The sequence below is a fragment of the Panthera tigris genome, chromosome B3, assembly GCF_018350195.1.
Source record: "Panthera tigris isolate Pti1 chromosome B3, P.tigris_Pti1_mat1.1, whole genome shotgun sequence".
Taxonomy (NCBI): Eukaryota; Metazoa; Chordata; class Mammalia; order Carnivora; family Felidae; genus Panthera; species Panthera tigris.
The window spans coordinates 47,033,074-47,047,464 of record NC_056665.1 but is presented as its reverse complement, the minus strand read 5'-3'; the positions used below and the strand labels follow the sequence as shown (position 1 = coordinate 47,047,464).

The window sequence follows — 14,391 nt, the reverse complement described above, 5'->3', positions numbered from 1 at the left end:
TCCACCTCTAAGCTGTGTGAATGTAAGCATGTTAGTGTCTCAAAGCTTCAGGGTTTGGTTTTTTTTTTTTTTTTTCCATCTATGAATAAGAATAATATTAATCGCCTTGAATATTCTCTCTTAGGATTTTTGGAAATCTTACCACAGTTCCTGTTATATACTATGTACCAAGCACAATCACATCTGTCGCCTCTCCCTGCTCACATACATCCATACTCACTAGGCTTTTATCTCCTGGATACTTTGTTATCTGCACCTAGCCTGAATGCATATGAAGTTTGAAAGTGCTGATTCTGATTGGGCAAAGCTTTCCTTTGTTTTCTGATTGGTATCTCTAGAGAGGCATGGTCACCTCTGATGGGTATTTACTTACGTTTTGAAATTTATATACTTTTTCTGCTCTCTTTGGCTTGATATAACTGGAAATGAGGATACTGAGGCGATGGGGTAAAGTTTCTGAAATCTCTCGTGGTTTTTTGGCCTCTACCCTGGAAAACCTCAAGTGCTGCTAAGTGATAGGGTGAGGTGTAATCTGATTGGATTTGTACAACACAGGCCACTTAAGCAAAGCCACGACTGCAGATAATGGCGCGTCGGTGTAAAATGGACCATAAAAACCTAGGTTCTTGACATGCATTGGTGGCAGGGCACACCAGGCAACGCAAAGCCCAGATACATCCTGGGAAAGATAAGTGTGGGAAGAGGAACTGCCTTATCATCAAAACAATTGAGAAATGTGTGAGAGTAAGAGGAGGAAGCGGAGTTAGAACCACAATGTCTGTTAGAGGCTGGCAGAAAGCCCAGGAAGACCTGATGGGGTGGCCAGTCACAGCCGTGATGGTGGGGGGGGTTTCTGATACCCCTTAAGAAGGGGCTGGCAGCATCGGCACCAGGTGTCCCCTTTGGTGCGTGTCAGGATGGGGTATATTTTCATAAGATTTGCATATGTGTTCTGTGCTTGGTGCTTTGGAAGAACCAGAATTGCCTTATTTACCTGGATGAATCTCTTGACCTTTCTTCTGAGCTTCTCAGTGCCTGCTAGCGAGATTTTTGAAGGGCTAAGTCTTAGTCTGTGCCATGTGGCTCTACCCTGGGACTGGTTCAATGCATGTGCATGTCCCAGAGAAAAAGCTAAGAGATTCCATCGTCAGTCATATTTTCATCCCCTCATCAACGACATACTTCTTGAATGGAAAGTAGTTTATCATCGCCAAGGCCTCAGCTCCACAGGTGGCAGCCATTCCTCTGATTCCCCAGGAATTCCAAGAGAACAGGATGTGTATTTACTCAGAAGCCACCAGTGAAAAAATAGACCAGTTTAGAATTCTTACATCTCCAGACTTCTGCCGTGCTGCATGTGTGAATTTATTTCTACTCAGAACAGACACATTGCCAATATCATTGATCTGTGCACCAAAAATACAGTCAGATCTATATCCTTCTTTCAAGGGGCTGACAGTCTAACAGGGGAGGAAAGAAAATAATCTCTGTGGACTGCAAGGTAAAAGCATTAAGTGCTCTGAGACACACCGCTAGAGTGAGATGGGTATCAGGAAGGGATTCAAGGAAGACTTCTTGCAGGAGATCCTGCTCTGAGTCTTCAGGGATTTTCTGAAAGGCAGAGGCAGGTGGGATTGAGAGGGAAGAAGGGCGCTTGAGACAGAGGATCACGTCATAGGGGCCACAGGTGAGCAACTGGATGCAGTGAGTAGTTGGGTGGCAGGAGAGCCTAAACCAGGGAGGCGACGGAAAGGATCTCTAGGATGTTACAGAGCTAACGTTTTGGTTGTGAAGGACAAGGACAAGAGAGGTCAAGGATGCTTCTAAGCTCCCAAGCAGGTGGTGCCATTTAGAAGAATAATGAACAAAGGAGGAGGAAAGGAAGGAACATGATGAATTCGCTGAAAAATATAAACCTACTGAATCTTAGGTGCCCGTGGGACATCCAGATGGATGTGTCTGGCAGGTCACTGGAAGTGCAGGTCTGAACTCAGATAAGAGTTGGGAGGTAAAGGTTTGAGAGTTACTTACTTAGAATGAATAGTTGGGAAAAAAAAAAAAAAAACCCAACTGATGAGCTTGCCAAAAAAGAATAAAGAATGCGAAGTTGCATTCTTGGGGATCATCTTAGCTTTTGGGAAGAGGGAGAGAAAAGCCAGGGAAGATTGTCATAGAAAAAGCAGCCTGAGGGAAGAAAACAGGCAAGTACTGTCTTTGAACTGCAGGGCAAAAGAGAATTTTAAAGAGAGGTTGGGAGGATCAAAGAAGGGTTGGTGGAGAAAAGTGAGGACCGGGGAGAAGCCTGGACTTGTTGACTAAGAGGTCACTATGACCTTGGAGGGGACAGTCTTAGTACAGTAGGATCCAAGGCCATGTAGCAAGAGATTAAAGAGTGACTAAGTGGTCAAGAAGCACAGTGGACAGAAATTACACTTTATAAAAATTTAGTGGCAAAGCTTGTTGTTGTTGTTGTTGTTGTTGTTGTTGTTGTTGTTGTTGCTTTTTGACCCAGTGGATTCTTGTGCTGTGAGGGAAAGAATACAGACTCAAGGAAAGAGAAAAGAACAATGTGACAGAGAAACAGATCACCGATGGAGGAAAGGCCTGGAGCAGGCTGGCGAGGGGCAGCTCGTGGTGTGGGAAGTGGCTGCGGGTGGGAGGGGGCTGGGTGTGCGGAGAAGAGCCGGGGTGGGGGTGCTGCCGAGGCACCCGCGTCCGGGTCCCGCCAGTGTGACATGAGGGCGTCTGCAGGAGAGGAGTGTCCTGAACTTGAGGATCGCCGAGTAGGTCTGAGACAAAGATGGTGAAGTAGAAGGAATGCGAACTTTTGGCAGGACATGCTTGGGTTTAGGTAATGAGATTTGTAGTGGAACGTGTTGCCCCAGTTTTGTGACTTTTCTCAGGAACTCTTGGCAGTGAATGAGGAGAAAATGGGAGTGTGTGCCTTGCCCAAGTGCGACAGGAGACTGGCAGAGCCCTCCCAGTACCAGGGCTGTGAACGAAGGGTTTGACCACACGCAGGGCCCCAGGGGGGGCGTGAAGTTAAGTGAGCCCACACAGTGGACACATCCCCCAGTGAAACAACAGCACACGTGAGCCCTTTGTGAGGGCAACAGACCATTCATTGCACAGAAAGGAGGTGAGATGGAAGAGACACACCTGCCCCCTCAAAGCAATGAAAATGAAATCAGTTTCCCTTTTTCTCCTTCAAATCGAATCTCAAAACGAAGGCAAACAAATCTAGGGGAATGATGGCGTCAGAGGAGTGAAAGGGATGAGGAGGAGATGGTCTAAACTGGTGTGTACTATGGTGAGGAGAGAGTCAGAGGACAGGTTGAGAGGATGGCCATTCGTCTGGGCCACCCAACTGGAGGGGACACGTAGGGCCATTCAGCAAAGATGTTTAATCCTCACCTCCCTGTTCACGCTTCCGTCTCTAGGAACTCTTACAGGCAAAACAGGATCTTCAGGATCTGCTCATCGCCAAAGAGGAGCAGGAAGACCTCTTGAGAAAGCGGGAGCGTGAACTCACCGCCCTGAAGGGCGCCCTGAAGGAAGAGGTTTCCAGCCACGACCTGGAGATGGACAAACTGAAGGAGCAGTACGATGCCGAGCTGCAGGCCCTGAGGGAGAGTGTAGAAGAGGCCACCAAGGTGAGTCTGCTGAGCCAGGTCTGGTCAGACTCCAGGGCATGTTGGCCCGGGGCAAGAGAGTGAGGGTCTGGCGTGGGGACAGACAAGGGGCGAGACCGCCTTGCTCACGCCTGTGCTAGTTGTTTTTCTTTTCACTACAGAGTGAAACTCAGTTTCATCAGATTGTGGAAATAGAGCTTGATCACGAATCATGAGCTCAGCCCTGTTGCTGTTGACCATTTTGAGTCTATAAATTTAAAAATTGTTAAGGACATGGATAATGCTTTTATTTGAGGTGAGATTTGGAGGCCCGTGAGGGAACCGAGCCCCTTGCAGAGCACACAGCGGGGCCCCTCCAGGTGTGCCTAAGGGTTGGAGGCCGAGGGCATTGGGTGGCTTTGCGACAGGATTGCAGACCAGACCCAGATTTCTGGAATCCTGACCCCTGCCCCTGCCTTAGCCTGTTCCTTTTGACTTGTGAAGCCTTTTGTTAAATGGTTTGGGTTCTTTTCTTAGCAGAGTTCCACCAGGGCTAATTGGCTGAATTGCCCAGACCCTTGTGAGATAATTTTTCTCTTAATTGAATTCTTGGCTCCTACAACATAGGTTGTAAATTATGTTGAGATCTTCTGGTGCAGGCTTCATCTTGGCTGTTGAAGAAGAGAAAAAGCAACGTTTTGAAGGGGAAAATGCTTTGAAATATCATGCCATCTTTAGGGAATGAGGGGAATTACAGAGTATAAAGTGTTTTAGAGTCTCTGCGATGCACAGGTTAAAGATGATGAGGAAAGAACTCTTGATACTGTTGGTTTATTCTGTGATGATTATGGCGACAGCTTTGAGCTTGTAGGCCCCCCCCTCCCCTAAGCTCCATAGTGATTCACTGATTTTCAATTATGGCATGGTAATTGCAAATGACAAGAAGTGAAAGATGGTTTTGTTTGTTATAACAATAAAAGGTCTGGGAAATAGTGTGTTTGGGGTTGTTATAACTGAGATAGTTTTTAAAGAGCTTCTCATTGATTTGCCTTAGGTTTTTTTTTTTTTGGAGATTAGGTTTAGTTTGAAGGAGAAAATGGAAACTGATTTAATTTTCGTTGCTTTGAGGGGATGTGTCTGTTCCATCTGATTTTCTTTCTGCGCAGCAGCCTGGTGTCCTTTTTCTTAGCTTTTCTGTGCTGTTGTTTCGTGGGGGATGTGCTAGTAGGCTACTGAGTAAGAGGATTCTCCTTTGAACCCACATGTCTTTATCACGTTCAGACCTTTCATCAAAGCTCGAGTTAATAGGTTTATTCATTGAAGGGTAGTTGAGGATGGTGTTTCGGGCATATGTATAGTGATCTGAATATAAGGAAAGTTAAATTTGTGCCACGCATCAGATGCAGGATATGGTATTAGAAGCTTGTAGGTCCTCTCACAGATAGTGCAAGTGGGGAAGGGAAACATGGTAGGTGAAAGAGGACATTTTTGTTGTATGACATCAAGATCATCTGTAGAGACAAAGTCTGTTGCATTTTGACTCTTTCAAAGGTCAGTATTGTATGTTAATGTACAGCATTTTTAAAAATGTTTTATTTTTCAGTGAGGACAAGTGGGGGAGGGGCATAGAGACAGGGGAACAGATGATCTGAAGCAGGCTGTATGATGATAGCAGAGAGCCCGATGTGGGGCTTGAATTTATGAACTGCGAGATCATGAACTGAGCTGAAGTTGGATGCTCAACTGACTGAGCCACCCAGGTGCCCCAAGTACAGCATTTTAATTATGCCAATTTAAGAAAGATAACTTGGTTGACCCATATGGGTTTGTGAAAGAAATAACAAGTGAGTTAACCAAGACATGTATCATTGGCAGAGAATGTAGGGTTTCTAAGCAGCAGGAAACTAACCAAAAAGGGATGCACCTCAGCATCCAAAGGGGTGTGTCCCAGCAAGGTTCTTTGTCCCAAGGTCATATTCTACAGTGCTCTCAGAATCTTCCCCTGAAAGGACAAATCTGATCATGTCAGCCTGTGCTTAAAGGCTCTCTTGGCTCCCCATTGCTACATTTAAGTTCCAAGTTGTTATCATGGTAGGTGATAGAAGCCCTTTTTCTACCTAACCCTGTTTCCAGAAAACTCCATGTTCTCTTAGTCCTTTCACCTTTCTGTACATGTGAGCTGACCTCCGTCCACTTTTCTGCCAGACTACCCCCTTGAGAATCCTTCAAGACCCTCCCCAAATTTCCTCTCCCCTGTGATGGTGACTGGATTCTTCCACTCCCCTTCGTGGGGTTAATTGCACCTTTCTTAGGGTTTCTTTTGCTCCCTAGTTATTCATCTTCTGTAGTTTCTATGATACCATGTTGTAACTCATCATGTCTGCGACTTCGTTAGACTCAAAGCTTCTTAAAGAAGCACAGGGGACATTTTTATCCCTCCTTTTTCTTCCTGGAGTAGGAGTGGAAAACTTAAGTACCTCAGGGCCCAGGCAAGGACATGAATGAGTGGACTTCTGGGTGTGTTGTTGGGGGGACAGTAGGACACGGTGGAGACTGTGGCAAACTAGTAAGTGTGCCCTTTGCCTTAGAGTTCGTTGCTTCTTTACTGCTGTTGAAAATTATTAGTAAAGGAATCCTGCCCCATGTTGTCATCTCTCAATTTTTTTTTTTTTAAAGAATTCGGATATCTGGATGTTGATGTGAGATCTTCCGACTTTTAAATTAGCAAGAGAAGAATGATATCGATCAAACTCAGCTCATCTGCAGGCTGCCATCGTGTGACCTTTGTCTCTTGAGTTTAGCACAGTGTCTGGCACACAGTTATATCTGCATAATCTGATGAGTGAAAGGAAGTAGACGACAAATTCCCCTCATAACTGGGTTTTCAGTCCCTGTTGTGTAGTTACTCTTGGCTTTTCTGCGATGGTGATGGGGGACGTCTTTTAGGAAACTCTGTTACTCTGAATTTCTGTACATTGCCTTTATGTTTCCCTGCAGTTTCCTAAAGGGCATCATGATTGCATTTTTGTCTCTTGTTTAGCTTGTGCTTCTGAACGTGGTTGCTGAACAAATGTGACTGAATCATATCTAATGGAAAAAATAAAGTCAGTTTAGCAGACAGATGCTGCCTTTTTGTTACATTATTTACATGTGAGTATTCTATAATAGAATTTTAAGGTTATTCTATTAACTACTTGGAGGAGAGTGAATTAAATATAATTTTCTAAAGTTTATTTTATTTATTTTGTAAGAGAGGGAGGGAGGGGCAGATAGAGAGAGAATCTCAAGTGGGCCGTGTGCTGTCAGCTCAGAGCCTGACACAGGCCTCGATCGCAAGAACTGTGAGATCATGACCTGAACTGAAATAGAGTCAGACACTTAAGTGACTTAAATACAACATTTTAATTTGGTATCTTGTTTCTTAAATGTGTGCATTAGCATTTAGCCTTTTGCTGTCCCAGAGGAAGGACTTATCCACCACTGTGACTAAAAACTGACATTTCTTTGAGGAACTGCATTGCATTAAAAAGTTTATTTCCTTGGTAAGTCTTAGGAGGCAGCCCAACTTCCTGCCATTAGTTTTCCTAATTTTTGTCACTGCCCCAGGGCCCAAAACCCCTAAAGCGCTATTTTATTGTTGTCAAATAACAAATATTTCATCCTGGCCTGAGCTGGAGTGCAAAAAGTTTTAAATTACTAGAACATTTGGTGAAACACCAAGTTGTATTAAGAACATTTTACAGGCATTCCAGATAGACACTCTGCAAGAGTGGTCTTGGTAGACCCAAGCAGCTACACCTTTAAGAAGAGAATGATTGCTTACCAGATGAGAATTCATGAGTGCTTGTTTTTTGTTTTTTTGTTTTTAATTCTTTAAAATTAATTAATTTTGAGAGCAAGAGAGAGAGCATCAGCAGGGGAGAGGCAGAGAGAGAGAATCCCAAGCAGGCCCTGCACATTAGCCTGGAGCCTGATGCGGGGTTTGAACCCACAAACTGTGAGATGATGACCTGAGCCCTGAGTGCTGTGGTTTTGTGGTGTTTCCTTGTGCAGCAAAATGAAATGTACCTTCCCCTCCAAGCAGTGGTGGTTTGGGTCATTAGGGGAGCTACTTGAGTTCCCTTCCCATTGAGAAATGGAACTTGACGTCTGTTAGAAAAGGGGGTTATTTCTATCAAACATTCTTCCAAAGGACCCTTAAGGACTTTGACACTGTATTTCATAGCTACTTCTTTGTGCTATGTCCTTTTATACTCTTTCTGGTTTTGAAAGGGAAATGTTCGGTCTCTTCTTGGGTTTGTGACAGTTGCTAGAATCTAAGTGAGGAAATGGACAGTCAGTGGGGATGTGAATGACCGCTGTCTGGTGGAAAAATGAAGCCGATAGCTCCTCTTTTTCATCCGTACCCCTTTCCATATTCAACTCCTCGTGCAAAAGACAGGTGCAAACAGTTTAGTGTTTTCAGATTTCTAGCTCCTCCAAGGAGTTCCCTGGTTGCTTCTTGGACCTTACAGTTTCTAGGGACTGGTGAATGCTGGAAATCTTGTTCTAGGTTTTTTCTTCTCTTTCATACTCAAGACTGTCATCATTTTCCACTAGGCATCCCCAGTGTGTGGCATTTAATAGTGTTCAATACATGGTTTTGGAGGACAGGAATAGACAAAAGAGAGATGGCCTTTGAGTCCTGACAGTCCTAAGGCATATTAGATTATTTTAGGGTCTAATTTATGAATTTAAATTGTTTCTTGTGAAAATGACCAGATCTTGTCTGTTGAGAGCAGTTTCATAATGTTAATGTTGATCTTCGAAGGACTGATTTGTGTCTAAAAGATATAGGTATTTTGAGGGTGTTCAAAGAGCCACTTTTACTTTTGTATTGTGTAACATGACTTCTGGGCCATTAGGCCACCTCAAGGCCTCAACACACAGCAGTTAAGCAACAAATATGTCTTAGATGAGTGGATGAGGGGAAGTGGAAGGAGAATGGAGATACGTGAGAGACTCTTGCCATCTTTCACGTCTCCATTTGTATTATATGTAAATACAACATTTATAAGTTTACTTACTGAACCATTGTCAAGTGCAAGGTATGGTGAAAGTTACGAAGATAAATCAGAGAAGTGTACCTTCCAGAAGATTGGAGGGGAGAGAAGTAATACTGAAGCTGACTACAGAGTGGGAAAGAGTAAATGTCCCAAGGGAAGTGTGGCTAAGTGCTGTGGGAGGTGGCTCGCGCTGGGGGCAGGGGTGATGTGAAGGGGAAGCGAGCGGTGTTTGAGGCCGAGGACATGGGTGGTGCTGGGTCCAGCATATTCAGCATCTTGTAGGTAGGGAAGTGAGATGTGGCTCTGGGCTGGAGCCTTGTAGAGCAATAGAAGATAGGATGGTTACAGATTAACAGAGACTTTTGAGAGGCAGAGACCCAGGTCCAACACATGGACCGTGTTTGGATCCCAGTTCAAACAAATGAACTGCAAAAAAACAAAATATATTTGAAATGATTGGGGACACTTAAACATCATCTGTATATTTAGTGATATTAAGAAATAGAGTATGCAAAAGTGTTAGGAGTGATGATAGTGTTATTTTTAAAAGTTTATCATCTATTTATTTTGAGAGAGAGAGGGAGAGAGAACACCAGTAGGGGAAGGGCAGAGAGAGAGAGAGAGAGAGAGAGAGAGAGAGAGAGAGAGAATGAAAACCCCAAGCAGGCTCTCCACTCAGTGTAGAGCCTGATGTGGGGCTCAGTCCCACAGACCATGAGATAAAACTTGAGCCAAAATCAAGAGTCAGACATCCATCCGACTGAACCACCCAGCTGCCCCAATAGCTGACCCATTTTTAAGAGTCTTTTATTTAAAAAAAAAAAAATTAAGTTTATTTATTTTGAGAGAGAGAGCATGAGCAGGGTAGGGGCAGGTAGAGAGTGGAGAGAGAGAATCCCAAGCAGGCTCTGCACTGTCAGTGCAGAGAGCCTAATGCCGGGCTTGAACTCATGAACCATAATATCACGACCTGAGCTGAAACCAAGAGTTGGACACTTAACCAACTGAGCCACCCAGGCACCTCAAGAGTCTTTTACCTTTTAAAGAAACTTACTGAAGTATTTATAGGTGAAATGGTAGGCTATCTAGAATTTGCTTTAAAATAATCCAGTTGGGGGAGAAAGTGATTGGGGGTGTGGATAAAACCAGATTAACCATGTGTTGGTAAGTATTAAAGCTGCATGATGGATAAGTGAGCGTTCATTATGCTACACACTCTACATTTGCTAATGTTTAAAATTTTTCATGATAATTTTTTTTAAGAACAGAAAAAGACAAGATAGATAAGGTGAGGTGAAGAGGGATATGAGGACTCATTAAATTCGTAATGCTGTGATACATGAGTGGTTTTTCATTGGTGAGGGAGCACTTGATGTTTGTCACAGAGACCTAATAGGGACATGCTTGCATAGCAGGGACATGCTTTCATAGCGGTGACCTGCAGGTAGGGGAGTTAGCAGTTGGAAGAAAGGTTAGAAATAGGAGGATGGAGCTGCGGGGTCAAGGAGGCAGTGGCCAGGAGAGGCAGGACTGGCAGGAGAGTCCCCACATGAGTGCCATGATTGGGGTGAGGGACAAAGAAGAGATAGGGCTAAGCCCAAGGTATTGCCTCAGGTGCTGAGGCCTTGCCGGGGATGGGGAAGTTCCAGGTGGGGCTTCTGAGGGAAGGCGGTTGGTGAGAGGCAGGGCGGCCCTGTTGGGTGGGGTGGTGAGCCAGTCCACGAGGGTGGAGGCCACTCCTGGAGGGTCGTGATGGCTCCAAGACAAGAAAACAGGAGCATAGGGTAGAAGAGCGGGAGGACGCAGGCTCAGAGACAGGATGAGAAGCGGCCAAGTCTAGTAACAGGAAAGCAAGTTGGAAGAGTGTTGCATTTGGCTTAATGGATGATGTATTTGAGAAACTTCTAGAAGCAGCTTGTTTTTGCATTACACACACATATATATACACACACGCACACACATATATATATGCATATATACATACAAGTCTCTGTGCTTTCGTCTTGTTTTGCTCTGTATGGTGTAAATTCTTTCTAACACATTTTATATCCTATAACGCTTCTATAAATTGTATTCAAATTCAGAATGGTGAAGCTTTCTTTCCCCCTCAAAAGTGTCCTCAAATTATGGCTCTATGTTTATGTTTCACCGAACAATTTGGAAATGTCACTCATCTTATAAAAATGGAGATGTGCTTCAGTGCCCCTTTCTTGTGTCACTTCTAGATTTTCCCTCTCTCTTTCCTACTGATCTGTGACTGGTTCCTTTAAAAGCAAAAGGTCACCAGAGGGTCAGATGGTAAAATCAGTGCTAATCTCAAGATCAATGGAATTGCCTCCCCTAAAGATAGGGCTAATTCAGTGAAAAATCTCATTTCTGTTTTCTCCACGGGAGCGAGGGTAGTGAGGGAACCTGGAAAAAATCCTTATTTCCCCAGCTTTCTAATTTCACATAATCGGCTTACCCTGGATGACGGCTGTTGAGAACGGGGGACATGGCAGGGTGGCAGGCAGGTGCTCAGGTAAAGGGAAGTATCTCTTTTCCACCGACTCAAGTGCGCCCAGAGTGGCACAGAAGTTTCCATCGGCCAAAGTAAAATGCAAAGATTCAAGGTTAAACAAGGTCTCCTACATTTTTTTCTTGCTAGTTTTTTTTTCCCCCCTCCAGAAATGACTCTTTTAATAATCTCATTGCTCTTTTGCATTCTGTATTGATTAAAAAGTAGCTAAATAGGAGGCATGGTGTGGTGTCCTAGGATGTTTGTTTTGGACCCACCATTTAAGCCCTAGACATGCCCCCTCCCTGCTGGGACTCTGATCCCAGTTACATGGGTCCTGATAACGCCTCTTAGGGAGCCGTGGTGAACATAAACAGGACATCTCTGTACTTGCCTCCTGGTGCTTTCACTCAGCTGCCAAATTGACTTGCTGTGGTTTGTAGAAGAAAGAGTAAGAGTCTCACACACAGCCATTCCTTTTTCATCAAATGTTTGAGTGTGTTTGACCAGTGCTGGACACTGAGGATACAAAGGTGGGCACGCCATGGAGTTTCTAGCTTTAAAGATCTTTTATTAGTCCTGGAAAGACATGCAAATAAGAGGATGATAAAGTTATGGTGCTGTGGTTGAGGCACACGCAGGGTGGGAGATCAGGAAAGGCTGACCGCTTTTCCTTAGATGGCAAAATACAGGAGAGAAAGAGCATGTCCCTTCTGTGCCTTGACACCCTAAGTGTCTTTTACATACCAAATACTTAAGATTTAGAAACGAAAAAGATACTTGTTTTCCTAGGACCGCTCTAGGAGTTTCTGGACTTTAGCACCCCTTGAACCTACTGTCATTGTACTAGACTCCTTTTAGTAAACTCAGAGTTAACAGTTGGAAATCCTGGACAGTTTAAATACCCTAAGTGCAAGGCAAAGAAAGAATGTTGACCTGGGAGATGAGTTAAAATAGATTTCATTTATTTGAAGAGCCAATTAGGTTCCACTTACAGTTAAGATTTCCAGAGGGTAGGACCCCATAAAATAAAATATTTACAGGGAGGACCTCTGCTTTTCCCAGTTCAGACCGCAGCATTAACAGAGCTCTCATTTGGGTCTGCTGTCCTGAGTGGCTTTGGCTGCTGCTGTTCTGCGGAGAGCATCATGGTGTAGGAGGGTGAACTGATGCCGAATCACATTAAGAAGATTATTCACATGGGATAGGTAGGACATTGGCCAGGTTTTAATGATTGGACCGTGTAGCTTCATGAGTGTGGTTGAACAGGAGGGCCTTTTCCTGCAGCTCCAAAGGGAGGAGTGGGGAAAGGAAAGCTTTCAGGACACCCAGAGCATTCCGATGACCCAGAAAATCATAGCGAATTCACATTCAGTGTGAAGAGAAATGGGGAGGGAAGGAAAAACTCTTGTCCTGGCCTCAGGAAGAGCAACAGAACAGCCTGGTCTACAAACCATGCTGTCCCTGCCTTGCCTGACACAGGCTTTGAGTCTGTTGGGAGGAGAGAGGAGAGCTTCCATCTGTTTCCCATCTGTACTGAGGAATGACCAGAGGGTGAGGCTTAAATGATTCAGGAGATTTGACATTAGCATCAATTCCTAACCACTGGGAATGGGTTGCTGATACAGTTTGTGGAATCTCCGTCAATAACTACTTCGCTCATAGTCATTAGTTAATTAAGCAACTATCTACAGAGCATTCCATTTATGCCAGGCACTGTCTATGCTGGGTTGTGGAAAGAAAATGGACAAAATGGGGGAGACAGACCTTATTCAGTTAATCACATGTATAAATGTGTAATTCAGTTGTGATAAGCGCTTTGAAATAGAGAAGGGGGGATGCTTCCTTGAGGAAAATGATGGACATCTGAAGGATGAATAAGAATTAGCTATATTAAAGAAAAAACTCAAAGAATATTCCAGGAGGAGGATAGAGCATGTGCAAAGGGCTTGGTGGCAGGAGGGAGCGTGGTCTATGCAAGATGTGGAGTGAAGGCCAGTGATGTTGGGCTGTGCAGGGTAAGGGGAAGTCTGGTGTGAGAGGAAGTAAAGAGGAAAGCGGGGACTGGCTCTTGCAGGCTTGTGCGCCTGGGGGGTTTTGTTCTTTTTCCTAAGAGCCATGGAAATCATGAAAGACTTTTAAAAAATATATTTATTTATTTTTGAGGGCGGGGGGGGGCGGGCAGAGAGAGAGGGAGAGAATCCCAAGCAGGCTCCACACTGTCCGCACAGAACCATCACGGGACTTGAACTCATGAACTGTGAGATCACATCCTGAGCTGAAACCAAGAGTCAGATGTTTAACCGACTGGGCCACTGAGGCTCCCCATGAGAGACTTTAAGTGTGCGTATGTGTATGAGAGAGAGGGCCGGGGGGGGGGGGTGGTGCGGAGGGAGCCAGAGGCAGAGAAAGACACACGCACAGAGACACAAGCAAATTATCTCTATAGAAAAGTCTGCTCTGGTCTTTACAAGTGAGATGGAATGCCCTGGATAGTTTGTTCATGCTGCCACTTAAGATGGAAGCACAGACTGTCTGAGGTCTTGTTAGCAATCCAATTCCATTTTTAATGGTATTATTACCTGCCCCTCTCTCTGCTGAAGGGCAGAAAGGGAAGGGAGTAGGGTCATGGAGGGCCCCATTTTGTTGGTGAGGTTTTTGCTCTTTGCCAAGTGCTGGTTGCCTAAATTTGTAAACTGTGCTGAGGAACAAGTGGATGAGGGTAAATAGGGACCAAGGATGAAGGGGAAAGTTTACTATGTTGGTGGTAAGGTTTATAGGAGGAATGTTTCATTTGTTTCTTGTCTAATATGGTTGTTCTAATGTCTCAATGCTGGAAATGTATGCATTTACAGAAGTAGTGAGAATAACCAAGTGGAGTGCTTGTGTGTCTCCCTGAATGGAATGAGTGTTCTGAGATCTCTGAACCATCCATGGACACCACCCAGAGGTCAGGTGTGTGAGCAGGGCAGGGGTAGTAGTCACTCACTGAGGGCCAGTAACCAGACACATGTCCAGGTGTGGCTACAGTCAGCCCACAGAACTGGGCAGTGTAATGAGAGAGGCCTATTTTAAATAGCCAGGCACCATCACAGCCAGTGGAACATTGCAAATAGTTAAATCGTTGACATCTGAAAGGGAAAACCACTTTAATTTTATTACCAGAAATCCTGCTTAATCTGTGTTATACTCTCTCAGGTCCTCTATACTCTCTCTGACCCTCTAAACTCTGCCTGAT

The 14,391-nt window shown here is 44.5% G+C and overlaps 1 protein-coding gene across 4 annotated transcripts in view; it reads left to right on the top strand.

Moving 5' to 3' along the window:
• The window catches only part of CGNL1 (cingulin like 1), a 130,802-nt gene that overhangs the window by 45,676 nt on the left and 70,735 nt on the right, over nt 1-14,391 (top strand). For all 4 annotated transcript variants that reach the window (XM_042988777.1, XM_042988775.1, XM_042988776.1 and 1 more), the window contains one exon: nt 3,441-3,653. In XM_042988777.1, the coding sequence (XP_042844711.1) occupies nt 3,441-3,653 (213 nt within the window). The remainder of the gene's footprint in view (nt 1-3,440; nt 3,654-14,391) is intronic.